This window comes from Artemia franciscana, chromosome 2, assembly GCF_032884065.1.
Source record: "Artemia franciscana chromosome 2, ASM3288406v1, whole genome shotgun sequence".
NCBI classification, from domain to species: Eukaryota; Metazoa; Arthropoda; class Branchiopoda; order Anostraca; family Artemiidae; genus Artemia; species Artemia franciscana.
Genome location: NC_088864.1, coordinates 8,102,089 through 8,129,604, shown reverse-complemented (window position 1 = coordinate 8,129,604; position 27,516 = coordinate 8,102,089). Strand labels below are relative to the sequence as shown.

The 27,516-nt window shown below is 36.3% G+C and overlaps 3 protein-coding genes across 4 annotated transcripts in view; all 3 read left to right on the top strand.

Annotated features, from left to right (window-relative positions):
- LOC136036976 (annulin-like) overlaps window positions 1-13,238 on the top strand; it is an 83,728-nt gene extending 70,490 nt beyond the window's left edge. Inside the window, exons 11-13 of the mRNA XM_065719377.1 lie at window positions 3,466-3,605; window positions 7,836-7,962; window positions 13,055-13,238. Coding sequence (XP_065575449.1) covers window positions 3,466-3,605; window positions 7,836-7,962; window positions 13,055-13,066 — 279 coding nt within the window. The 3' untranslated portion in view covers window positions 13,067-13,238. The remainder of the gene's footprint in view (window positions 1-3,465; window positions 3,606-7,835; window positions 7,963-13,054) is intronic.
- LOC136037006 (ribosomal protein S6 kinase 2 beta-like) overlaps window positions 1-27,516 on the top strand; it is an 884,370-nt gene that overhangs the window by 423,501 nt on the left and 433,353 nt on the right. The window lies entirely within an intron of this gene.
- Window positions 19,917-27,516, top strand: part of LOC136036969 (protein hobbit-like) — a gene marked incomplete at its 3' end in the record, with an annotated part of 108,516 nt that continues 100,916 nt past the window's right edge. Inside the window, 1 exon segment of the mRNA XM_065719365.1 lies at window positions 19,917-19,992.

The window sequence follows — 27,516 nt, the reverse complement described above, 5'->3', positions numbered from 1 at the left end:
GATGCCCATTTTCAAAATGAAGTGACCCTAGGGGAGTGTGGCGTGAGTATACCATACACTGCATATGGATGAACAGGATGGCTATAGTAAATTTTTTGTTGTGTGAGGCGGGTCATGTATGTTAGAATAAATGACACTCTGAGATATATAACAGGTCGGTAAGAGTTAAGAGCCCCTTGGCTGGAGCTACCACTGCCACTGCTACTTCTGACAACCCTTTTCAACTACGGTAAAGACACCAATCAAATATGTTTTTGAAACGTATTTGGTTTGGAAGACTTATAAATATTTTTCGTATATTTTTTACAGGAACTGTCTTCAAGCAGTTTTGTGTATCTGCTTCACCAGAGCCCTAAGCCGCCTGAGACCAACACAGCTACGTACGCTCCGATTCAATCCAGCACGCTTTTTAAGAGTTGAAAGAAATCAGAGGGTTACCGGCTCCCCCTCCCATCCCTTGTTCCCTTTTTAAAAATTAATGAAAATTTTTAGTCAGCAATTTTTTTCAAAATAACCCAAAAGTCAAAAAACTATAATTCAGGGATTGAAAAATCCCCCAAAGCCCCAGGAATGAGGGCTGTAATTTACGCAAGTTGTGCATTGTTAGCATATAAGGTTCTTTTGTGAAAGGGATCGTCTCTTGAACTTTGGAAGAACTTATTCAGTTAGAAACGGAAAGTTCAAGTTTCTTTTAACCCCAAGGTGATCAAAGGTCAACAACAACCCCCTCACTTTTTTTACCCAAATGCGTCCGTTCAAAATTTGGCGATAGCCATTTTCTTACAATTTTTATAAAAGCCAAATAACTCTGCTTTCTGGGTGGAACCCCCCACCCCCCAGCCACTGAGGCAAGGGCTATAAGTTGTGCAAGATGCTTATTGCTATCATCCAAGATTTTATGGAAGAGGTGGTCGTTTAATTTTGAATGGAAGTCGAAAGTTTCATTGCTCTTGTTAAGAGTCAACAGTTTTTTTTTGCCTCTAGACCCTCATCCTTTCATTTTCAGGTGCCTCCCTCTGTTCAAAACTGATCATAATTTTTTAATTACAATTTCGTTCAAACTAGTCAAGAGATCTAATGGACTGATACTTCCAGGAATGCCATTCTCCCTTAGCCTAGGGGCAAGGATTTTAATTATACAGATCTACAATTGTTTACATGCAGGGTTCATCATTAGGAAAGGGTAAATATTTGTTCTGGAATGCAGCCAAAAAGGATAAGGGCATTAAAGTGATACCTTGGAGAATCCTGAGGGGTATGCTTAAATTAAATCGAAAGGTATTATGTGCATCCAGTTTATCAAAAAGAAGGATCTGCGATATTTTATTTACAGCTGAGGGTGTTGAGTCTAAACAGTCAGAGCTCGCGGGGGGGGGGGGGTGCAAAAGTGGTTGGAGGGCCACCAGCAACCTCCTATGCCTTTTTAGTTAAGATCTATCCAAGAACATTTGTTCTTTGAAATAAACATCTTGTTCAAAATAATTAAAAACTCAAATAACACAGCTTTGTAGAGGGATTTTGAACACAATAAAACAATCTGTGTGAGTACTGATTTACATTGATATATCATCAATATGTTATTTACGGCTGATGATATTAAGTTGAAAATCTCAGGGGATGTGGAGGAAGATGCCTAAGAGTTACTGGAGGGTAACCATTCCCCCTTGCTTTTTTAGATGCTCCCTCCCCCCATCAGCGATCAAAATTTTGAAAAAGCAATTTTTTTCAAGACATTCTAAAGGTCTAGTAGCTAGGCTTCGGGGGATGAAATGCTCCCCACAGCCCCAAGGGCCAGGATTGTAAATTGTGCAATTTACCCATTTTACATTCAGGAAATATCATCAGAAAAAATCAGAAATATTTCATTCTAAGTTTTTTCGAAAAAGCTAAGGGTATTAAGGTGAAACTTTGGGGAATGTTGAGTGCCATATTAAACTAAATCTAAAGATACTATATGCATCCTGTTTATTAAAAAGGTATATCTCTGTAATATATCAAGAACAGCTGAGGGTATTAAACTTAAATATTCTAGCCGAAATTTTACAACATCTTTGATCTAAACCTGTAGGAATGCCAAGAACCTACAACCCGTTGAATGTGAAATGAGGAATGTGAATTATGCAATTTGTCGATTCTTAATGTGCAAAATTTTTCGTTAGAAAATTTGTGAATAATTGATCCAGGATGTGTTTAAAAAGCTTAACGTATTGAGGCAAAATTTTGTGAAATGTTGCGGAGTATGTTGAGCTAAATCAAAAGAAAATAAATGTATCCAGGTTATCAAAAAGGCATATCTGTAATAACTCAGGAATAGATAAGGGTATTAACTGGAAGCTCTCAGGGTCACTACTACTACTGCTACTATTGCTGTTGCAAATTACACTGGTTGTGTTTACCATTGTGACTGCTTCCAACTGCAACAACTTGTAATTCTGACTGCGACTACTAGAAACTGCTACTGCATCTAGTTGTAACTATTTTCAGAGAATGTTGAGGGGATGTTGAATTTTGAAACTTCAATGTTGAAAAAAAATCCCTTTGAGGTTTTGAGACTTTAAGGAAACTCTAATGTGGGAAAAATTTGATGCTAAAATGGGGAATGTTGAAAAACTTTAAATCGGTCAATCAAAAGCGAATAGAAATTAAAAAAAAAAAAAACTTCCAAAAAAGAAGTCTTTATAGACGGCAGAGAAATATGAATATCTTAAAAGGGTAAAAAGGTGATTCGTTAGCTCCAGCAAGTCTTAGAATCTTGTTTGTTTGTTTTTTTTTTGTTTTTTTTTTGTTTTTTTTTTGTTTTTTTTTGTTTTTTTTTAATAGACTTTTCGTTTATCTACTTATTCCTTTTGTCAAACTAGCCCTGAATGCTTAATGGCTCAAACAGTTTTTAATTCTGATCACATTCTATTTTTTGTAATCGAAGAGGAGGGGGGGTGAAAATAGTACCCATAGGAAGTGTTGAACTAAGTTTCAGACTGTCTACATTATAAATTCGTTGCCAAGGCCTTTCAGTCTTGAGATATAAGGTTCCTACTGATAGACATTTACGGAGAATTTTCTCTGGAGGGGGAGGACAGGGATTGGTCAAACCTTTGGAAAAATTTGCCAAACAGAGATAAATTAGTAGCATGGATTAATACAATGATTAGTATTTCTGGAAGAAAATGGGATGGAAAGCCTCTTTCTCTATGCTGCCTAGGTACTTTTGCCAAATGTTATTCCATGTCTATGGGGGCCATATCACCCATTTATGCTAATCTGTGTTTTTTCCTATAGTAATGGAATTAGCAAGCTAAATTTACAGTTTTAGATATTTGGGAAAATAGATACCCTGTTTTAATCTGGCTCCTATCTTTTATTAATTCTATGTAATGTTTTGGAAATCTATTTACTGTATATAATGTTATGGTACACGTTTATGCTCGTCCTTTTTTTTGTTTTTTACTTTGCCTTTGGACTTTGCAGGTACCCGAAGAAGTGGTCGTTGGCGAAGAATTTCCAGTTACTGTTTCCTTAGTGAATCCACTTCCAATAAATCTGGTTTCGCCTCGTTTTATAGTGCAAGGAGCTGGAATGGGTAGAGCTCAAAAATCTAAACTCACAAGGTAAGTCTAATTTTTTGTAAAATATCTCTCTTTCCACCTTTATATTTCTTTAACCCCTTTTCTATTTCTCTCTATTTCCCTATACCTTTAACTCCCTCTATTCTGGGTCAAACAAACAAGTAGTCACGTGTCAGATCATACACAATTGGAGCATTTTAGACGCAACCGAAACTTTCGGAACTCCGTCCCAAGAGAGCCTTTCCAATTCACAACTTCGGCCCTGCATGGTTATGTTAATCAATTATTTCTTTCTCCCGGTTGAATAAGGTCAATTTAACCTCTTAAATGGGTTAATTCGAAAAACCATACTCTATTTGGATCAGCCACAATTCAACGTAAGGTCAGTAGATTCATATTAACATTAAACAAAAAAACAAGTTTTTTAAATGAAAGTAAGGAGCGACATTAAAACTTAAAACGAACAGAATACACTCCGTATATGAAAGGCGCTTTTCCTCCTCAACGCCCCGCTCTTTACGCTAAAGTTTGGCTCTTTCTCTTAACTCTATATTTTAAAACAGTAAAAAACTTTAGCATAAAGAGCGGGGCATTGAGGAGGAAAAGCCCCTTTCATATACGGAGTAATTTCTGTTCGTTTTAAGTTTTAATGTCGCTCCTTACTTTCATTTAAAAAAAACTTGTTATTTTTGTTTAATTTCTGGACGTTTTTGAATTAATGCATGTTTTGATCTTGGCTCCCGACACATAAATAATTAAAACGAATTTTGCATATTAATATTTTGGGGCTAAATGGCTTTTTCATAGTTTAAATCGGAAGATTTTGAGAAAAAGGAGCAAGAGAGGAGTCCTAGTTGCCCTCCAATTTTTTTATTGCTTAAAAAGGCAATTATAACTTATAATTTTTTACGAACGTTTTCATAAGTAAAAAATATACGTAACTTACGAATTAAATTACGTAGCAAACTTCTATATTCGTATGTTTTTATTGCGCATATGAGGGGGCTCACCCCTCGTCGATACCTCGCTCTTTACATTAAAGCTTAAATTTTGTCCCAATTCCTTAAGAATGACCCCTGAATCGCAAAGGCCGTAGAAAAAATAGTTGAAATTACTGAAAATACTTTAGCGTAAAGACCGAGATATTACGAGGAGGTAAACCCCTCATATGCGTAATAATTTCTGTTCGTTTAAAGTTTTAATGCTGCTTCTCACTTTCAGTAGAAAAAACTTTTCGTATTAATTTTTTCATTATTTTTTTAAATAATGCCAGAAAATCCTGCGACCCCTCCAATGAAAGTCTCTTCCCCCATGAGAAGTTCCTCCATGGAAGATCTTCCCCGGCAACCCTCACCCCCTCAACACTTCCCCCCAAACCAAAAAAATCCCCCTGAAAACGTCTGTACATTTCCCAGTAACCATTACTGTACGTAAACACAGGTCAAAGTTCGTAACTTGCAACCCCTCCCACGGGGACTGCGGGGGAGTAAGTCTTCCCCAAAGACACAGTTATTACGTTTTTCGACTATGGTGAATAAAATGGCTATCTCAGAATTTTGATCCCGTGATTTTGGGGAAAAAAGAGCGTGGGAGGGGGCTCATTTATAAATGAGGTCCCCTCCAATTTTTTTGTTCACTTAAAAAGGGCACTCGAACTTTTAATTTCCGTTAGAATGAGCCCTTTCACAACATTCTAGCACCACTGAGTCGATACGATCACCTCTGGAAAAAAAAACAAATAAACACGCATTCGTAATACGTCTTCTGGCAAAAAATGCGAAATTCCACATTTTTGTAGATAGCGGCTTGAAACTTCTACAATAAGGTTCTCTGATACGCTGAACCTGATGGTGTGATTTTCGTTAAGATCGTATGACTTTTAGGGGGTGTTTCCCCTATTTTCTAAAATGAGGCTCGTGCTCGGGCTCAGGCTCGTAAGTTTTGATGGGTAAGATTAATCTCGATGAAACTTATATATTTAAAATCAGCATTTAAATGTCATTCTTTTGATGTAACTATTGGTATCAAAATTCTATTTTTTAGAGTTTTGGTTACTATTGAGCCGGGTCGCTCCTTACTACAGTTCGTTACCACGAAGTGTTTGATAACTTTTATGGTTGTGTTTTGCGTGTTCGGTTAATGACATATGATTCCCATGTAACTAGCTATAAATATTTACATGTTTGACATCAGTTGTTTTCATGATAAGACTGTAGAAGACATTTTACTATTTTCATGAATTGGTCCAGGTCTATTGCTCTTTTTGTGTTGGTTTTGTGTAAAACATGAATACCACTAAAAAAAATTTAAGCCAGTTAAGAGTGACACCTAAGTGCAAACTCTGGAAGTCTTTGGCAGATAATTGAGGCTATTTAATGTTCACCAACACGATATAATCATACAATGCGTAGAGTAACACAAAAACAAAGAAAGAAAAACAAACAAAAAGAAAAAGAGCAGCTCTAGCCGACAACTGAAAAAAAACTGATATATAGGGCATAAAATATTTTGAATGGCATCCGTGCACTACTTCTTGTTTTACTACAATTTCCCGAACTTGAATTTTCTTTCAAGTGAACCCAGTCTTTTTTTCAAGATGGAAGAAACAGCGCAAATATAGAAAGTCTAAAGAAACTAACACAAAAGGCCGTATCCAGGGTAGAGTGGTTAGAGGGCATAAACTTCACCCCTCGAAATGTTTTTGACTCGCAGAAACTTAACCAAAATGCACATCAGCGAATTTTTTATGCATTTTAAAATAAATTATAAATTGGAAGGTAATAACTTTTGTATAAAATGTATAAATTTTGGGGTCATCCTCTAAGCATATTTTATGCTAATAAAAAGTATACTCTGAATATTTTTATAAACACCTTTTATTCAGTGCATAGCGCCATTGCAATGCAATCATATATCTTTTAGCTCTTTAAATGCATTTGAACATTACATAATTCAAATGAAAACGGTTTTTTTCGCAGTTAATACTCTAGTCAGTCAAAAGGTGCACGTCCTAACCCTGACCCACCAAAATATTGCCAAGACCCACAAACGAAGCCTTCACCCAACGTTGGTAGTCCTGGGTCTAACTACAAGGTTGAGTTTCTCAACACACCACCATGCAATTATTGTTTCTATTTCCGCTTTTATTCCTGTTTTATTTAGTTGAAACTCAAGTTGAAGCTTCAACTGAAGTTGAAGTTGAAGTCAAGTTCAACTGAAACTGAAGTTGAAACTGAAGTTTGGCTGTTGAAGCCTCAGGCACAGTACGTGTTTCTCTTTAAAATGGAGTCAACCCTGGTGGTCCTAGAATTTCAGACCTTGGGTAATGGGCCATCACATTTATAAAAACTTTCTAAACTAGGGATAGTACCTTGCTTATCGTGATACGCTGGGAAAACTGATAAATAAAAGAATGGTAAGATGGTATTTTCTTGCACATAATGTAGAGTTATCATGTTAATTTTAAATGAAATAAATGTATAATTTCATTCCAATTCATTCTAATTCCAATTCTAATTTAATTCTAACTTAATTATAATAATAATATAACATAATTCTATTGACACTAGATTTTTGGTTTTTAGAGGTTAGGGATTAATTCAGTTAACAAGTTTCCCAATTTCCATTCATCTTCTTTACTGCTTTAGTATTTATAAGCCCACATCTTGCCATATTCATTACTATATTATTAATATATTGGTAATACTGTATTAACAATAGACATACACATATATTACCGAATGCTCTCTCCAGGCTGGTAATCTAGGGTTTGATATTGGGTTGATGGCTCTTTTTTACCAGTATACAAAATCATCTCCATGTTTTGAGCTTTCTCATATCCCCGCCTCATTGTCCAATAATAAAAAAGGATACACAAAGATCTACGCAAAGATAGACAAAAGAATTCTCTACCAACTTCTTCAAAAGAAAACTTAAGTGATTAAGACCTCATTATTGAGTGATGAAAATAACTAATGCCAAACCAGATAATCAAAAGTACCTGGTTCCACGACTTTAGAAACTGAAAAATGGATACTCTTGTTTTTATGAACACCAAATTTAACAATCAGAATTCTTACCGTTAGATACCTTCAAATATCCTTTGGTGACGAAAGTATCATTCTGCAAACCCGACTTTGACCTAAGAAGCCTTGAACCGTATACTGAAGAACAGACTTTAGTTTAACCGATTATGTTTGGCCAGTTTGTTTTGCTTTTTTAGATTCTCATTATTATTTAACGAATAATGTTTATATATATCCACTTCTACAGAATACCACCTGGTGGTGAAGGCACTGCCACAGTCCGATTAACTCCCAAACATAAAGGCGTAAAAACTATTGCTGTGAAGTTTTGGGCCAGAGACCTACAGGATGTCAATGGATATACTAGTGTTAAAGTGAGTAGCCCTTCACAAAGTATTATAGAACAGTTTACCGTTTACGTAGATAAGAAAAGATCAGTAAGCTATGGTATCGCTTGGCGACAACCTTAGGATAAACTAAGCTTGTCGCAGTAACATAATTATGATTTTGAATGGATTGTGGGAAAAATATTTTATGTCAAAACAAAGACAAAAAATAGTTTAATTGATTTCTAAGCATTACAAAAGCAGTTAGATCAAAGAGAAAAAGATGAATTGCTGTCCTGTACCCCGTGTTAAGAAGTGTGCTTTATGAATTTATTATTGCGACATATTTCGTAAGCCAATCACATTATTCCTTACATTTGGAGAGAAAAAAAACCTACCTTTTTAAACCATGATTGGTTTTAAACCCTCTTACATGGAAAAATTGCACAAAATGATTTTATTTTACAAAATAGACGTTTATTAGTGAAAATAGAGGGAAGCCATAACATTTTCATTAAGTAAACTTTCTATTTATCTGCAGTAGCACCATTATGAGTTGAGAATCAAACAGTTCGTGGTAACGAACTGTAGTAAGGAGCGATCCGGCTCAATAGTAACCAAAACTCAAAAAAATTGAATTTTGATACCAATAGCTACATCAAAAGAATCGCATTTTAATGCTGATTTTAAATATATAAGTTTCATCAAGTTTAGTCTTAGCCATCAAAAGTTACGAGCCTGAGAAAATTTGCCTTATTTAGGAAAATAGGGGGAAACACCCCCTAAAAGTCGTAGGATCTTAACAAAAATGACACCATCAGGTTCAGCGTATCAGAGAACCCTATTGTAGAAGTTTCAAGCTCCTATCTACAAAAATGTGGAATTTTGCATTTTTTGCCCGAAGACAAATCACGGGTGCGTGTTTATTTGTTTGTTTTTTTTTTTTTTTTTTTTTTTTTCTCAGGGGTCATCGTATCGACCAAGTGGTCCTAGAATGTCGCAAGAGGGCTCATTCTAACGGAAATGAAAAGTTCAAGTGCCCTTTTTAAGTGACCAAAAAAATTGGAGGGCATCTAGGCCCCCTCCCACGCTCATTTTTTTCCCAAAGTCAACGGATCAAAATTTTGAGATAGCCATTTTGTTTAGCATAGTCGAAAATCATAATAACTATGTTTTTGGGGATGACTTGCTCCCCCACAGCCCCTGGGGGAGGGGTTGCAAGTTACAAACTTCAACCAGTGTTTACATATAATAATGGTTATTGGAAAGTGTACAGACGTTTTCAGGGGGATTTTTTTGGTTTTGGGGGTAGGGTTGAGGGAGGGGGCTATGTGGGAGGATCTTTCCTTGGAGAAATATGCCATGAGGGAAAATTCAATGAAAAGGGCGCAGGACGAATCTGGTCACGTTAGAAAAAAACGTCAAATTAAGAGCTTAATATACAATGCTGGGTGTTCGGAGCCTCTCTATTATGGAGTATAATTTGAAAATAACACAACTATACGAGCGATAAAACATATATACCACAACCATAACTCAACTAACGAAAGAACTGCAAAGAGATAACACAACTATAAAGCGAAAACAGGTGAAAACTAACGGGAAAGTAAACGAACTAAGAGGTGGAAGGGGCCCAGAGAAAAAATATAATCCTTTTTCAATTTTGAGCCTAACTTCCGCAAAGGAGTAATAATGTCAGAAGCCCCGAAATACCGAATTATTTTCTCTTCAAACAGTTCGTGGTAAGGAACTGTAGTAAGGGGCGACCCGGCTCAATAGTAAACGAAACTCTAAAAAACGGAATTTTGATGCTAAAAGATACATCAAAAGATTCGAATTTTTACGCTGATTCTAAATATTAAGTTTCAATTAATTTAGTCTTTGTCATCAAAAGTTACGAGCCTGAGAAAATCTGCCCTATTTTGGAAAAAAGGGGGAAACATCCATTAAAAGTCACATAATCTTAACGAAAATCACACTATCGCATTCGGTATATCAGAGAACTCTATAGCAAAAATTTCAAGCTCCTATCAAAAAAATGTGGAATTTTGTATTTTTTGCCAGAAGACAAATCACGGGTGCGTGTTTATTTATTTGTTGTTTTTTTTTTGTTTTTTTTTCCAGGGGTCATCTTATCGACCAAGTGGTCCTAGGATGTCGCGAGAGGGCTCATTCTAACAGAAATGAAAAGTTCTAGTGCCCTTTTTAAGTGACCAAAAAATTGGAGGGCAAATAGGCCCCCTCCCATGCTCATTTTTTTCCAAAAGTCAACAGATTAAAATTTTAAGATAGCCATTTTGTTCAGCATAGTCGAAAACCATAATAACTATGTCTTTGGGAATGACTTACTCCCCCACAATCCCTGAGGGAGGGGCTGCAAGTTACAAACTTTGACCAGTGTTTACATATAGTAATGGTTATTGGGAAGTGTACAGACGTTTTCATGGGGATTTTTCGGTTTGGGGGGTGGGGTTGATGGGAGAGGGCTTTGTGGGAGGATCTTTCCTTTGAGGAATATGTCACGGGGGAAGAAAAATTCAATGAAAAGGGCGCAGGATTTTCTAGCATTACTATAAAAAAAAACAATGAAAAAATAAACATGAAAACGTTTTTTCAAATGACAGTAAGGAATAACATTGAAATTTAAAACGAACAGAGATTATTACGCATATGAGGGGTTCTAAAAATACTTTAGCATAAAGAGCGAGGTATTTAGGAGGAGATAGATACCTCGCTCTTGATGCTAAAATATTTTTAGTGATTTCAACTATTTATTCTACGGCCTTTTTGATTCAGGGGTCATTCTTAAAGAATTGGGACAAAACTTACGATTTAGTGTAAAGAGCGAGATATTAACGAGGGTACAAACCCCCTCGTACACATAATAAAAATATAAGAATATAAAAGTTTGTTACGTAAGTTAATTCTTAAGTTACTTATATCTTTTACTAATAAAAACGTTCGTTGAATATTAAAAGTTCTAGTAGCCTTTTTAAGTAACCGAAAAATTGGAGGGCAGCTAGGCCTCCTTCCCCACCCCTTATTTCTCAAAATTGTCTGATCAGAACTAAGAGAAAGCCATTTAGCCAAAAAAAAATTAATATACTAATTTCATTTCAATAATTTATGTGCGGAGAGCCAAAATCAAACATGCATTAATTCAAAAACGTTCAGAAATTAAATAAAAAAAAATAGTTTTTTTAACTGAAAGTAAGGAGCGACATTAAAACTTAAAACGAACAGAAATTACTCCGTATATGAAATGGGTTGTCCCCTCCGCAGTCCCACGCTCTTTACGCTAAAGTTTTTAATTGTTGTAAAAAGTAGAATTGTGGCAAAGAGTCAAACTTTAGCGTAAAGAGCGAGGGACTGCGGAGGGGACAACCCATTTCATATACGGAGTAATTTCTGTTCGTTTTAAGTTTTAATGTCGCTCCTTACTTTCAGTTAAAAAAACTAGTTCTTTTTATTTAATTACTAGTTGAATCCTCTTGTAACTTTTTATAATTTCATAACCTTTGCTATATTTTAAGAAAACTAGGCAGGCCATATATCTGAAGGTAAATGACCATTGATCTGAAGGTAATTAGATTAGATAGATAGACAGGTTTATTTTCCATATAACAATGAAATAAATACACAAAAATCTACAAGTCCCCACAAAGGCTCCATGGCCCGTAGGAGGAGGATTACATTGTATTACCCGCACAATGCAGGCTAACGATTATTTTGATGTTAATAGTTCAGTTTTGGTTCAACCAATTAATTTGGTTCAATTTCTCATAACTAATTGTTTCGTCCAGAATCTATAATATTCATTATAATTCGTCTTTTTTGCTTGTTTTTTTTTGCATATTTTATTTCTGTTTAAATTGGCAGTCGTTTATAGACGATTTATTGGTCTGCGTTAACCCGACTTTAATGAATTTTTAATCATCAAAATCTAAATGGATATAGGAGACATTCCGGTCGTACGAAGAGTCGTGACTGTATTACATTTTACGGTTAAAAAAGAGATAAAAAAAAGATGAGGAAAGGTCTCGAGAAAGAAAAATTGACAGGCAAGAATGATCTGACAATAGACAAGGGAAAATTATCAACTTTTCTATAAGTTTACAACTAAAAACAGAGCTTTTTGCTTACAAATACCAATTGCTATAATAGTTTTAACGACATCATAAGATATTAGTTAGTATTAGCATTACTAACATTATATTTCCTTAAACCTAAGCTAATACCAGCATTTTTAGTCAATAACGAGCCTTTTATTCATGCTGATATCCTAGAAATTGGAAAAATTTTCCCACTTCTTAATTTTTCTGGAAAAAAAAATCAGCAAATCTAGCAGAAATGCCAAGGCAACTAAAGATTTTGACACATAACCCTGGTAGTTTGTTCTAAGAAGTGCCCTGTATATCTCACTTTGCTTATGTGTTTGGACGATGGAACATCTAACGAGGAATGAACTCCAAGAAGGTGTAGCTTATGAATTTTTGTTGTAATTTTGTTGAATTTTTGTTTGTTGTGTATGAATTTTTGTCTCCTTTAAAGATGAAAACTTGAAGAGCATTCACACTTTCTACCTTGAAAATTAAGAGTTCCCTCCTATTCGAGACATTGAAACAGACGAGCAACATCCACCAGCATCTCCATATGATCTTCTCATGTTATTTAATGGGAATTTCGTCATTCACCATGAAAATTATTGTTATCATCGTATCAGGAAAGTAAAAAGATTTCTTTTCACTTGGCAGGAACCAGGAACAAAGTTGGCCCAGAAATATTTCGTTCAGATTTTCCTACCAGTACTGCATGTTTTCCTCCAAAAGAATTTATTTATTCATTGTTTTCTATTCATTAATGTATTGATTTTGTAATTTTATTTTTCTTTAGTTTTAGTCCTTCATTTTATATATACGTTAAGGTTTCTTTTTTAGGTCATTCTGTATTCTCTCTCTTTTCTTTTGATGCTTTATAAAAATACAGATGACCTATTTGTAATGCATGTTGTTTATATATACTGCTATTAAATTTTTAAGCTCATATTTTTTACCTTATTTAACAGTGCTTATTTTCTGTGGATGATTAATTGCCCTTTAAATATTTTTCAATCTGTTCTGATTGTTGTTGTTTTTTTTAGGTTATAAATTGACATCATGCAAGTTTTGATGACCCTCTACTGCATTCGATGCCTTAAAACCCAGTGAATATTAGACTTACAATTTTCTTGAACTTCAGCTTGTTGCCAGTTTTTATCTTAGCATTGATTGAAAGCTGTTTTTGCTATGTAATCTTCTTGAAAACATTATAAAAATGAAAATGTATACTTGGAATCAAACAGTTCGTGGTAACGAACTGTAGTAAGGAGCGACCCGGCTCAATAGCAACCAAAACTCTAAAAAATTGAATTTTGATATCAATAGCTACATCAAAAGAATCGCATTTTAATGCTGATTTTAAATATATAAGTTTCATCAAGTTTAGTCTTACCCATCAAAAGTTACGAGCCTGAGAAAATTTGCCCTATTTAGGAAAATAGGGGGAAACACCCCCTAAAAGTCGTAGGATCTTAGCGAAAATGACACCATAAGATTCAGCGTATCAGAGAACCCTACTGTAGAAGTTTCAAGCTCCTATCTACAAAAATGTGGAATTTTGTATTTTTTGCCAGAAGACAAATCACGGGTGCGTGTTTATTTGTTTGTTTTTATTTTGTTTTTTTTTCTTTTCCCCAGGGGTCATCGTATCGACCAAGTGGTCCTAGAATGTCGCAAGAGGGCTCATTCTAACGGAAATGAAAAGTTCTAGTGCCCTTTTTAAGTGACCAAAAAAATTGGAGGGCATCTAGGCCCCCTCCCACGCTCATTTTTTTCCCAAAGTCAACGGATCAAAATTTTGAGATAGCCATTTTGTTCAACATAGTCGGAAATCATAATAACTATGTCTTTGGGGATGACTTACTCCCCCACAATCCCTGGGGGAGGGGCTGCAAGTTACAAACTTTGACCAGTGTTTACATATAGTAATGGTTATTGGGAAGTGTACAGACGTTTTCAGGGGGATTTTATTTTGTTTGGGGGTGGGGCTGAGGAGAGGGGGCTATGTTGGAGGATCTTTCCTTGGAGGAATCTGTCATGGGGGAACAGAAATTCAATGAAAAGGGCGCAGGATTCTCTAGCATTACTATAAGAAAACAATGAAAAATAAACATGAAAACGTTTTTTCAAATGAAAGGAAGAAGCAGCATTGAAACTTAAAACGAACAGAGATTATTACGCATATGAGGGGTTCTAAAAATACTTTAGCATAAAGAGCGAGGTATTTAGGAGGAGATAAATACCTCGCTCTTTATGCTAAAGTATTTTTAGTAATTTCAACTATTTATTCTACGGCCTTTCTGATTCAGGGGTCATTCTTAAAGAATTGGGACAAAACTTACGATTTAGTGTAAAGAACGAGGTATTAACGAGGGTACAAACCCCCTCGTATACATAATAATAATTAAAGAATATAAAAGTTTGTTACGTAAGTTAATTCTAAAGTTGCGTATATTTTTGCTAATAAAAAAAAATCGTTAAAATTAAAATTAATAGTTGCCTTTTTCTGTAACCGAAAAATTGCATGGCAACTAGGTCTCCTTCCCCATCCCATATTTCTCAAAATCGTATGATCAAAACTAAGAGAAAGCCATTTAGCCAAAAAAGGAATTAATATGCAAATTTCATTTGAATAGTTTACGTGTGGAGAGTCAAAATCAAACATGCATTAATTCAAAAACGTTCAGAAATTACATAAAAAAAACTAGTTTTTTTAACTGAAAGTAAGGAGCGACATTAAAACTTAAAACGAACAGAAATTACTCCGTATATGAAATAGATTGTTCCCTCCGCAATCCCTCGCTCTTTACGCTAAAGTTTGACTCTTTGCCAAAATTCTGCTTTTTAAAACAATTAAAAGCTTTAGCGTAAAGAGCGAGGGATTGCAGAGGGAACAATCTATTTCATATACGGAGTAATTTCTGTTCGTTTTAAGTTTTAATGTCGCTCCTTACTTTCAGTTAAAAAACTAGTTTTTTTTATGTAATTAGTAATAGAAACAAAAATCTTACTAAGCAGAAATAAGCCTAGCCCTTTGACATTGTAAAAAACCTGGGTGTTATTGACTTAAATCATTATAACCAAAAGAGTGCTGCCTCAATAAAAAGCGAAGTGGGCTGTGTCTATTTTCTTTTTTTCACCAAGCCACTTTGTACAGAAAGAGTTGAAAGTTCTAAAATTGAAAGTCCTTGTGCTTTTTTTCTTTTCTTATGCCCCTTCCACGCTCTTTTAATCTGTCCTGCCTCAGAAGACATTCAATCAAAATTGTGAGATTGCTCTTTTGTTCAGCATAGTTGAAAGGTCGAATAACTAATCCTTTGGGGTTGACAGGACCTCATAGCTAATAAGGCAAGGGATTTCGTTAAACAACTTATACATTGTTCACATGCAGGATTTGCAATTGAAAAAGGAGGCATGTTTGACTCTGGGTCGACAAAAAAGCTAATGGTAATTTGATGAGCCTTATGGGGAATGTTAAGGGGGATGTTGAACTAGACTGAACACACACCATATACAGAGGCTATATGTGTGCAAAAAGGCGTATCAATTATTCCTCAGAAACAGCTTAGAGTATTAGTTTAAAATCTCTAGGGCTTTTTGAAGGGGATGTTGATGTAATAAGAAGCAGTATTTTCATACTGCTACTGCTGCTACAATTACCAAGGCCAATGATATTTAGACGCTGATGGAAAACGCTCAGAGATGGTTGAAGTGCATTTTGAACTATCCAAAAAGAACCATGTTCATACTACTGTTGCTACTACTACTACTACTACTACTGCTACTACTACTACTACTACTACTAATACTACTACTATTGCTGCTACTAATATTAGTACTACTACTACTACTCAGGGGCATCACTAGCCTTTTAACATTAGAAGGAAGGTGTCCAACTTCTAACATTAGAAGGATGCCCAACTATATATATATATATATATATATATATATATATATATATATATATATTAGTACTACTACTACTACTCAGAGGCATCACTAGCCTTTTAACATTAGAAGGAAGGTGTCCAACTTCTAACATTAGAAGGATGCCCAACTAATATATATATATATATATATATATAGGCCGCAGGTGTTCAAAGGGGTGTATCAAGAATTTCTTAGGAGCAGCTTAGAGCATAAATTTGAAACTGTTAGGGCATGCTGAGGGGGATATTCAATTAACAAAAAGCACCATGTTCATACTACTACTGCTACTACTACTATTACGACTAAACTACTACTATTGCTACTATTACTAATGTCAAGATTATTATTTATTTGAAATTTCTAGGGAACGTTGATAGGTACCAAAAAACCAGAGATAAACTTCTATTCCTACCACTGCCACAATTACTAATACTACTACCACTACTACTTCTGCCATCACTGCTACTACTACTACTATTACTAGTGCTATACCTACTTCTATTACTACTAACTACTACCGCTACTACTGCCACTACTACTACTGTTACTGCTACTACTATCACTACTACCATTACTATTACTATTACTGCTATTACTGCAACCACTGCATAGGCTATTCCCAACTATCTTGATTTAGTTCAGCGGCAGTAGCAGCAGTAATACAAGTAGTAGCAAAAGTGGTACATATACTAGCAGGGCTGAATACCCTGAGGCATAACTGGGAGATTGCTGATGCATCCCCTTGATAAACAAAATGTACATAGTCTGCTTGAATTTAGTTTAACATCCTCCTCAAAATGTCCTTAAAGCTTCAGGTTTACACAGAAAACTATTCCTGAGATATTGCCAATACGCTCTTTTGACGACCTACATGATCATAATATGTTTGGATTTGGTTCAGCGCTGCACTTTCTGTTCCCTGAGATTTTAACATAATATTAACAGTATTAGTTGTCATAGCAACAGTAGTAGTAGGAGCCGTTGAAGTAGTAGCAGTAACCGCAGTAGTAGAAATCAGATAGAGCCTTGAGTTAAGTTCAACATTCCTTCAACATGCCCTAATAGTGTCAACTTAATATTCTAAGCTGATCCTGAGATATTGCTAATGTCCCCATTTTATAAATATAATGGGTTTTAAATTAGTTTAAAATCCCCCTTAACGATCCCTAAGGATTTCACGTTTATGCTCTTAGCCTAAGTATTAACTGCAGACTTAGCAATGGCAGAAATAATACTACATAGTCACATAAATATGGGGCTTATTGTTAGTTCGAAAACCAAGAATACAGCCACAAGAATGTGGCCGTAGACTCAAAAGTCCAAACCAGTGTGGTTAATCTCCGTTTGATGCTTAATCCTGAAAAAGCACTGAAGGCTGAGGGTCATATCTTTGACTTATGCACACCCTTACCGTTTACCTTTTCGAAATTCCTCGAGGTACCCATTTAGAGCTGAGTCAACTCTTATTGAACATAAAGAGTCAGACGACTTACTTTCTGTCCAAACCAAATATCCAGCAACACCAGGACTTGAACCATTGTCCTTACGGAGATTTCAAGTCTGGTGTGCAAACCACATGGCTGAATTAATATATCTTGGAATTTTCCACTTAATACCCTAAGCCGTAAAAGTTAGTTCAAATTCCTCATCAACATGCCCTAAAAATGTAAAATAAATTTTCTAAGCTGAGATTTTGTCAAAAGGAGACATTGCGGATGCTCCTTTTGACAGTCATCATACATATAGTGTGTTTCGATATTTTTCAAGACTCCCCTAAATATATTCCCAAAATTCTCATCTTAAATCCTTTACCCTTAAAAGAATTTGTAGACAAGCTGCAAAAGTAGTAGTAGTAATAGCATTGACATAGTCCCTGTTTATTATTTCAAAAGCCCCTCAACATGTCCTGAAAGTTTGAAGTTAGTATTCTAAGCCGTTCCTGATATATTGCTGATACACCTTTATGGCTATATGGGTGTACAAATTGTGTTTTGAAGTGGTTCGAAGCCCTCTTTACATAAAAGTGTAATCATAATAACTTATTTGTTCCAGGGATATATAAAGTCTTTAGACAAACTTTGGATAACTCTTTGGACTATCCCTCAGAAGCATTCCCTGAAGGTTTCACCTAAATTCCCACTAACCTCAGTAGTACTAATAGTTACAGGGGTATTAACATAAGTAGCAGTAGGCACGTAGCTACTTTTGCTTTTTCAATATTTCCTCAAAGTGCCTAAGCAGTTCCCCAAGCAGTTCTTGGGACGTTGAGGACATGCCCATTAGAGAACCAACATGAACATGATGAGTTTTTATTTATTTGAAGTCCCCTAAACATTCCCTGAAATGTTCAACTTAATACCCTTAGCCTTAGAAATAGTGGCTGCAATCAACAGTAGTAGTAGTAGTCTATGGTACTAGTAATAGCAGCAGAAACAGTAGGAACAGCAGTAGTACAAACAGTAGTCTTAGTAGTAACAGTTGTAGCATTAATAGTATTAGTATTGACATATTTGCTCTTGGTCAGTTAAAATCCCCTTCATCACGCACTTAAACTTTTATTTCATGCCCAAAGCCGTTCCTAATTGCTGATACTCCTTTTGTCAACTTCCATGCACATTGTTTGATTTATTTATTTCAATACCTCCCAAAACATTCCCAGAAATTTTCATCTTAATACCATTAGCCTTAGTAATAGTTGTTGTTGAAGTTGCAGTTGTAGTAGTAATAGCAGTGGAAGTTGCAAATCGTAGTATCAGTAATGATAGTAGTAGAAGCGTGCAAATAGTGCATTTTGCTTAATTAATTACCCAACTCATCATTCCTGGAAGTTCCAATTTGATACAATAAGCTTTTCCTGAGGTAAGTCCTTTTGACAACCTGCCTGCACATAGTGTGTTTTGAGTTAGTTTAACATCACCCACAACATTCATTGAAAGCTTCAACATAATACCCTTATGGTTGGACACCAAGGGTCAAAAAACCTTTTTTTTTTTTCTAATAACAAATGCTATATCTAAACATAGGCCAATCGTTTAAATTATTACAGCATGTGCTTAGAAGGCAGTGAAGTCGATGAGCGTGCAATTGTTATTCCCAGAGACACAGTTCTTAAACTTTAACAGTTTTTTCGTCAAAGCTCTGGTGGGGGGGGGCGAAGACGGAGCCAATTTTCACAAATCAAGTAATAATAGCCACATAGTATCATATAGGCAAAAAATTTCTAGAGAAAACTGACCTGTTTTTCTGTAAGCTTGAATTATGCAGGCTTATCTTAGTTTAATCAAGATTTCTTGCAGAAAAATAAATTTCTGCTGGGGGAAGAGGCAAACTGGGATCAGGAGGGGAGGGTTGCGCCTTCTACCCCATAGCAAATATCCCCCTTGTTTTTCAACTCTACTGGAAAAATCTTAAAATTGATATTGGATGTCGTTGGGGGAATGAGGAATGTAAAGGGGAGGAGAGGTTTCTTAACTTCCATCACTTTTGACTCTTTAAGGACAATAGAGCTTTTAATTTATATTTGAATGAGCATCTTCGAAGTTTCAATAACAATTCCTTTCATACGAATTGCCTTGGTGAAAAAAAAAATTAAGCTAATAATATATGGAGCCCACTTCACTTTTTTTTACCCTAATGTTTTATAGCCATTGTGCTGCCTATGAAACATTCTGTTTGGTTGCTGTAAAATGTACAATTCTATTATTAGTCCTTTTAAATTCCTGATGATAAAACATGACTATTCAAATCCTTTTTCTAGTAGTATTCAAATCATTTAAATTGAGTTGATATCTTTGCGATAGCCAAGAACTGCATTCGCTTATGGACTAAAATTTATAATATCTTTTATATTGGAGTATCTTTCTCACTCTGATCGTTGATTATTAAACTCGACATTCGTGTCCTTTTTCTGTTCTATTTTAAAATCTGTCCCATTGTTTGACGCCATCGTACTTTTTTATAAAACTAGATGGCAATAAAACATAAGAAATTTAAAACAAAATAGTATGATTTTTCCAACCAAAATGTTTCCGAAACCCTTGGAGTAGCTTAGGTAAAATAAATCCAGTTTAGTCTGGGGGATCCAATATCTGATCTGCAAGATTTCCTGGTGCAATCCTAGAAGGGTGATATTTGAGAAGGAACCATATTAAGAGAACAATTAGCCCTTTGCTTCACAATATACAGAATAGCCTAGACTAATTGTAGGCTAGTTAGCACACTTTGACTACAAATCAACTATAATTTACCTCTGACTTCATTATTTGCAAAAATGTAACCCAAATTTTGTATTTTCGATAAGTTTCTCTGTTTCTTGATTTTGTCACAGCTGACTCAAGGTCCAACAGGCTGAAACTGAAGTTACACACGGCAAAATACATAGGAAATGTACAATTTGGGCTATATGTATGCACATTTAAGGTTATTTAGGGGGATATAGAATGGAATTGAAGTCAAGGTGGATTTTTAATTGCAATACAATTTATGATTAACACAATTTTTCTGCCTTTCAGGAAGCAAGAATTGTTTTCTTATTATATTATATTTCCTTCTCAACAGCCCCATTTCTAGGCTTATTCCGATGTACCATTTGTGGAACCTCCTCAGATTATATTTTCACCCACCACTTTTCACCTTGTAGGCTATTATAGGCTTGTGTTATTAGTTTGGTAGCCAATGTTTTCATGATTAACAGAATATTAAGGCTGCTAAGAAATTGACATATCTTTCAAATTGGTGGTAATAGTAGAGAATAGCAGCTCTTCAGACAGAGACTTGCTAGAACAAAAGAGAGACATTCTAAAATTGCTAATTTTGTTTTCATTTTTATAGTTTGGTTTATATTTTTGACAATTTATTCCATTTAACAAAAAAAAATTATATGAAATTCTTACTTTATGACATGCATCAAGTATCAGGGAATCCTTTTCCTTGTTTTTGTTTTTTCCTATTTTCTTGTTTTATAATATTTCTAAATCATTTTTTTTTACAAAATAAACACTTTCAGAATTATAAAACAGAATGAAAATGACTACATTTTGTTCTGATTCTTAAGATATTATTTTGTCATTCTCAAGAATATTCTGTAATAACATTCTCAATATCCTGCCATAACTCTTGTGGGTAAGTTATCCAATTAACTCACTAATGAGATAGCTTAGAAATAGTCAGTTCTATTTGTTTATGTATATCTATGTATATTTCTGGGGGGGGGGGTAAACACTGGTCACCAAAATAGACATACCTTCAAATCAGAATTTCATCCTGAATCCAAATGTATCATTCATTTGTGGCATAAATGAACTTCACCAGGTATGGTATTTAAACACTTCTCCTTGATTTTATGAAAGAAACTTATATTTTTTTCATTTTTACTTGTTACTTATTAGGTAATGCCAGCATAAACAGTAAAATTAGCAGAATTCACAGAATGTATATATTTGATATATTCTGTGCAGGTAATGTAAATATTCCCGTTTTTTCTCCCCATGAAATCCATTTTTCTCTCTTAAATTTTCTCAAGTTCTCATTCACAGGATGTATCTTATGAAGAATAACAAAAGGTGCCAATTTTATTCTTAACTTGATATTCTGGAAGGGATTTTAATAATAAAAGGGATTTAAAAACATCAATGAAAAAGGAAAAAAGCAAGGAATAATGGTTCATTGGTAGCCTACTTTCTGCATATTATAAAGTGTGAATCTAATTGTTTTTTTTTGGTTAGTTTCTTTGTATAGTATATGTCTATACAAAACCATTAATAGAGGGCTGGGGATGAATTGTCAAAAACACAAAGCAAACCATGCAAATGAGCATAAAATTAGCCATATAAAAACATCTCTTTTTGTTCCAGCATATCTCCTTCTGAAGAGCTGCTATTCTTAATTTTTGCTAAATGAAATTTTCATCCTGAATTTAAATTGCCTTAGATATGAACTTTGCTACCTCCCCCTCTAATTGTCAAATATCCTGAATTGCATATATGGCATTCATTTTTCATTAGTTTTACAAACTAGTAAATCAATTTGAAGAAAAGAGTAACTTACAGATAATCTTATAATTTGTAAGAAAATTGGTACATTAGGTGGGGGGGGGTAAGTTCATTTATGATGTAAGTGTATGTTATATTTGGATTTATTATAAAGTTATGATTCTAAAGTAAATGTCTATTTCTTAGCTATCTCAACAATATGTTAATCAGAAAATTAACCATTAATTTTGATAGTAGCCTAAGCTAAGGAGATTGTTATCTATTTTCCCTTGACTATGCCATCACAACAACCTCTAAAAGAAGAAATAAGCTCACATATTCTGGTAACACACTAAAACATATGATGGTAACACACTATGATTTTTTTTTTCCTGGCAAGACAGCTGTAATTCCTTTCTCTAAGATTTTGCTCTATATTTCCTGCAATTATCATCTGCAATCTTGATATGCCTGCTTCCTGTATAGAGACAACTGTTTAAAGATATGGTCAATATACAAAAGATTCTACAGCTGACATTGGTGCAAGATGAACATGCTGCCCAATTCCTTTTTTTGTGTATATAACACTCAACTCCCTCAAAAAACATCTTTTTTTAATGATCCCATATATAGACTAAGGAATATCAGAGATAAAAGAAAAAACTAAAACAAATAATATTCAAGATGTTTTTACTAACTAGATTATCATTTTTTCATTTGCTATTAAAAACTTTTTAAAATCATTTCAAATACAGTGTTCGGACTCGCCTATAAATTCCAATAAATTCCTATATTTTAATGCACTCCTATAAAATGCCTATATTTTGGCTAAAATCCTATTATTCCTATATTTTTGGGTGAAGAGCACTAAGAACATTGCTCATAATTTGCAATTTTCTGTCTTTTGGTGTAGATTGATAATTAATTACAACTGTTGAGCTGTTTGAACTTAACTAATGCTTTGTGTTGGGCTTAGTAAGCTGCTTCTGCCTGGGCTATGCTGTTGTGTTGACTTAGTAGCTGATGTTTTGTTTTTTGTCATGTTGGGCCTGTCCAAAATGAGTGAAGATCAGTATGTAGGCTAGCAGTCTCTGCCTAATGAGACTGGAGTTCTTGCGACTTATGTGTTTCCTGGCTGAACGCTGGCTGGCTGATGTGAATACCTTAGACCCTTAGTTCCTCCTGTGCCGCCAGAGGCACCCAGGACATCCAAAAAGAGCCGCCAGTCGTCCCTCATATGTGCTGCTGCCCAGACGTCTTCCCACTGGGGTTGGACTATCACATTGATGTGTTTTAGGTCCCGCTGGTACGTACGATGAAGTGTATTCTTTGGCTTCCCTCTTCTTCGGGTTCCCTCTGGTTGCCACTCCAGTACAGTTCTGGGGAGTCTTTCTCCCGCCATATGGATAACATGCCCCAGGTAGCGCCATCTTCGTTGGCGTATGACATCTGTTACCAGGGGCTGGCGCGAGATAGACCAAACAGTCTGGTTGGTCATGTGGTCTCTCCAGTTAATGTTCAGTATTCTGCAAAGACAGTTGTTCTCAAAGGCAAGAATCCTCTTTTCTTGGTGTTGGTTTAGTTTCCAACATTCACAGCTATAAAGGAGGGCGGAGATGACGTTACTGTTGAACAGCCTCATTTTCAGTTTCAGGGAGTACTTTTTCGATCGCCACACTGGCTTTAGTCGATTAAAAGCTCCACTGGCTTGTCCAATCCTAGACTGCACCTCCTTTTCGCTGGATCCAGTTCGTTCGACTGTACTTCCAAGGTATCTAAAATCCACTACATGCTCTACTGTATTGTCCCCGCACTTTAAGCCCAGTGGTGAGTCGCTCGTTGCCATGCTTTTTGTTTTGTCCGAGTTGATCTTTAGTCCCAATAGACTCGCTTTCTCTCGGATTACTTCGAGAAGATCCTGGAGCCTTTCCTTGTTTGCTTCCATCAGGGTGATGTCGTCGGCGAAATCAAGATCTGCTAGTCGTTTGTTGTCGCAGATTTGGATACGAAACCCCGTGCAGTCTCGGAGCACATAATCGATTACAAGGACAAAAAGCAAGGGGGAGAGGACACATCCCTGTTTGACACCGGACATGATACGGGAATACCTTGTATTTCCTTCGTGGGTCCGAACGCAGCACTCGGTGTTTTCATATAGGGCAATGATCAAGGATACAAGTTTTTCTGGAATGCCGTAATATCGGAGGATATTCCACAGCGAATCTCGGTGTATTGAATCGAAGGCTTTTTCGAAATCCACAAAGACAAGGTACATCTTTTGCCTCCATTTATTGCATTCCTCGATCATCATGCGTAGGACATATATAAGGTCGGAGCAGGAGCGGGATGGGCGGAAGCCATGTTGCTCGTCTTGCAAGTGCTTATCTAAGGCTGTCTGGATGCGACGAAGGATTATCTGTGAGAATAGTTTCCTCGGGATAGAAAGGAGACTGATGCCCCTCCAGTTATCGCATTTTGCTGCATCTCCTTTCTTAAAAAGCTTGATGAGTGTGCTTTTTCTCCATTCTTCGGGGACTTTCTCTGATTTCCATATACATGCAAAGAATGTGATCCACACAGTTATGCAAGCGCCTAAAGAGGCTTTAATCATTTCTGCTGATATCCTGTCGCTTCCTGGTGCTCTGCCGTTCTTCAGTTTGCGAGCGGCTTGTACCAGTTCTTCGGTTGACGGTTCTTCCGTATTGATTTGAAGGTCCAGGAAAGGGGTTGTGGGGATATCTGCTGTGTTCGGAGGACTAGGTCGGTTGAGAACTTTCTCGAAGTGTTGGGCCCAAACTTCAGAGATTTCATCAGGGGCTGTGACTGTCTTCCCGTTTCCGTCTTTTACTGGTCCATTTAGGTTGCAACGTTTCCTGACGATTTCATTGGTGGTTTTATAGACGGCTCTGGAATCGCCGCGCTTGGCCGCTTCTTCTGCCATAGCTGCCTTTTGTTCTAGAAAGTTCCGTTTATCTCCCCTTGCGCTCTTTTTCACCAGCTTGTCTTGGTATCGATACAGCTGGTTACTCAAGACTGTGTCGCTGTTATCTCCATCATTTAGAAGACGTTGTTTTAGTTTCTGACGCTCTTCGATAAGGGTCCATGTCTTATCGGATAACCACTCGTCTTTGGGTCTTTTTTTGTGCCCAATTGTTTCTATTGCTGTCTGGTTGTAGGCTTCTTTTAGGGTGGCCCAGGTTGTCTCCACAGTGGCTTCTCTATCCAAATCTAGGGCCAAGCTCTCAAACCTGTTTGTAAGCTGTATGTTGAACCTATGACGAACTGCTGCGTTTGAGAGCTTTTCAGAGTCGTAGGCAGGTTTCTCTTTGGTTTGGGATTTTTTGTGGCTTTCAGTTTGAGGGACAGCTTTGCAATCATCAACGCGTGGTCTGAGGCGACGTCGGCTCCTCTGTAGGCTCTTACATCTTGAAGGCTTGACTTCCACTTTTTGTTGATCAAGATATGGTCAATCTGGTTGTGGGTTCGACCATCAGGCGAGTTCCATGAGTATTTGTGGATAGTTTTATGCTGAAACTGGGTTCCTCCGATGATAAGGTCATTTGTTAGTGCGAAGTCAACTAATAGTATCCCATTCTCATTTATTTCGCCGAGGCCTTGGCTCCCAAGAACCTCAGGACAATAGGACTTGTCGCTCCCCACCTTGGCGTTGAAGTCACCAACAAAGCAGACGAGATCGTGGCTGGGGATATCCTTGGCGACAGCTTGTAGGGTGTTGTAGAAGTTATCTTTTGTGGTATCGTCTGCCTCATTAGTTGGTGCGTAACATGCGACTACTGTTAACTTAGCTTGGCGACCTGTGAACCGTGCCACGATGATCCTCTCATTTATAGGCGTCCATTTCGTTAGGGCTCTGGACGCAGATTTCGACAGCATTATGGCGACGCCTGCTTCTTTCTTTTTTTCTGTGCCACTCGCAGGATTGTGGATCCCTTCTTGAGGGTTTGACTACCTGCACCAGTCCAACGGACTTCCGACAGAGCTAGGATGTCAAGGCCATAATTGTCCATCTCATTCACAACCTGTTCTGTTTTAGAAAGTTGAACCATGGTCCTTACGTTCCAAAAACCAAGTTTAATTTCGCAATTCGTTTTCAAAAATGTGCACTGGGTAGGCTATATGCTACATTCTGTGATCAATCTGTCCTTTATCTATCTGGTCTTTATCCCCTTCTAAAGAAATATGATGTTAATCAGATTCGGACTCTTTATTTCAGATATTGTAAATTTTTACTTTATCTCCCCCCTTGGTATAGCAATGGTAAGATAATTTGTAAGTTTGATGTCCCTGATAGAAGTGCAAAGTTGGCCCTCCTGCATTGAAGGTTGTCAGAATCAGCTTTTTATCGTTTGTCGCCTCATCATCCTTTGGTCCGTCTGTTCGGTTAATTTTATTGTAGCATAGTGTTTTTATGGCACTTGGTATTAACCAAGTGACATTTAGCAATCGCAAATTCTGTCTGTCTGTTGGTCCTGGTTTTGCTACTTTAGGCACTTCCAGGTAAGCTAGGACGATGAAATTTGGCAGGCATATCAGGAACTGGACCAGATTAAATTAGAAATAGTCGTTTTCCCGATTTGACCATCTGGGGGGGGGGAGTGGGGGGTCTGTTAATTCAGAAAAAATAGAAAAATGAAGTATTTTTAACTTACGAACGGTTGATCAGATCTTAATGAAATTTGATGTTTGGAAGGATATCGTGTCTCAGAGCTGTTATTTTAAATCCCGACCGGATCTGGTGACATTGGGGGGTTTTGAGGGGGAAACCAAAAATCTTGGAAAACACTTAGAGTGGAGGGATTGGGCTGAAACTTGGTGGGAAAAATAAGCACAAGTCCTAGATACATGATTGACATAACCAGAACGGACCCGCTCTCTTTGAGGTAGTTGGGAGGGGGAGGGGGTGATTCTGAAAAGTTAGAAAAATGAGGTATTTTTAACTTACGAACGGGTGATCGGATCTCAATGAAATTTGATATTTAGAAGGATATCGTGTCTAAAAGCTCTTATTTTAAATACCGACCGGATCTGGTGACATTGGGGGGAATTTGGGGGGGGGACATAAAATCATGGAAGACGCTTAGTTTGGAGGGATTGGGATGAAACTTGATAATTTATGTGACCAGGCATCCCACGCCATCTACCATAGGTCTGAAACCGAGGACTTCCGAATCCTATATTTGGCCTATATTTGGGCCCGGGAAATTCTATAAAAATAGGACAGAGCCTATAATTTGGAACGAATTGACCTGTCCGAACTCTGCAAATAGTATTTGGTAAATTACACACTCAATCACACAGATATAAATTGCAAACTGAGAAAATAGCTAGCTTATCTTTACATCAAAGGTACAGCCACTTTGATGTAACAAAGACGTGCATTGTTAGGTCAATATATGGGACCATGGGAGGGGTGCCTTTGCAAGATTTCAGATTCAGATATCTGTTGCTTCACCAAAAAGATAGAAGACAGCTATATAAAACTATACTGATAATGACAACTATATAAAAACTATATATATATATAAAAAAATATAATGACAACTATGTAAAAAAAAAAATAATCTAGAGCCACATCAAAGACAAAA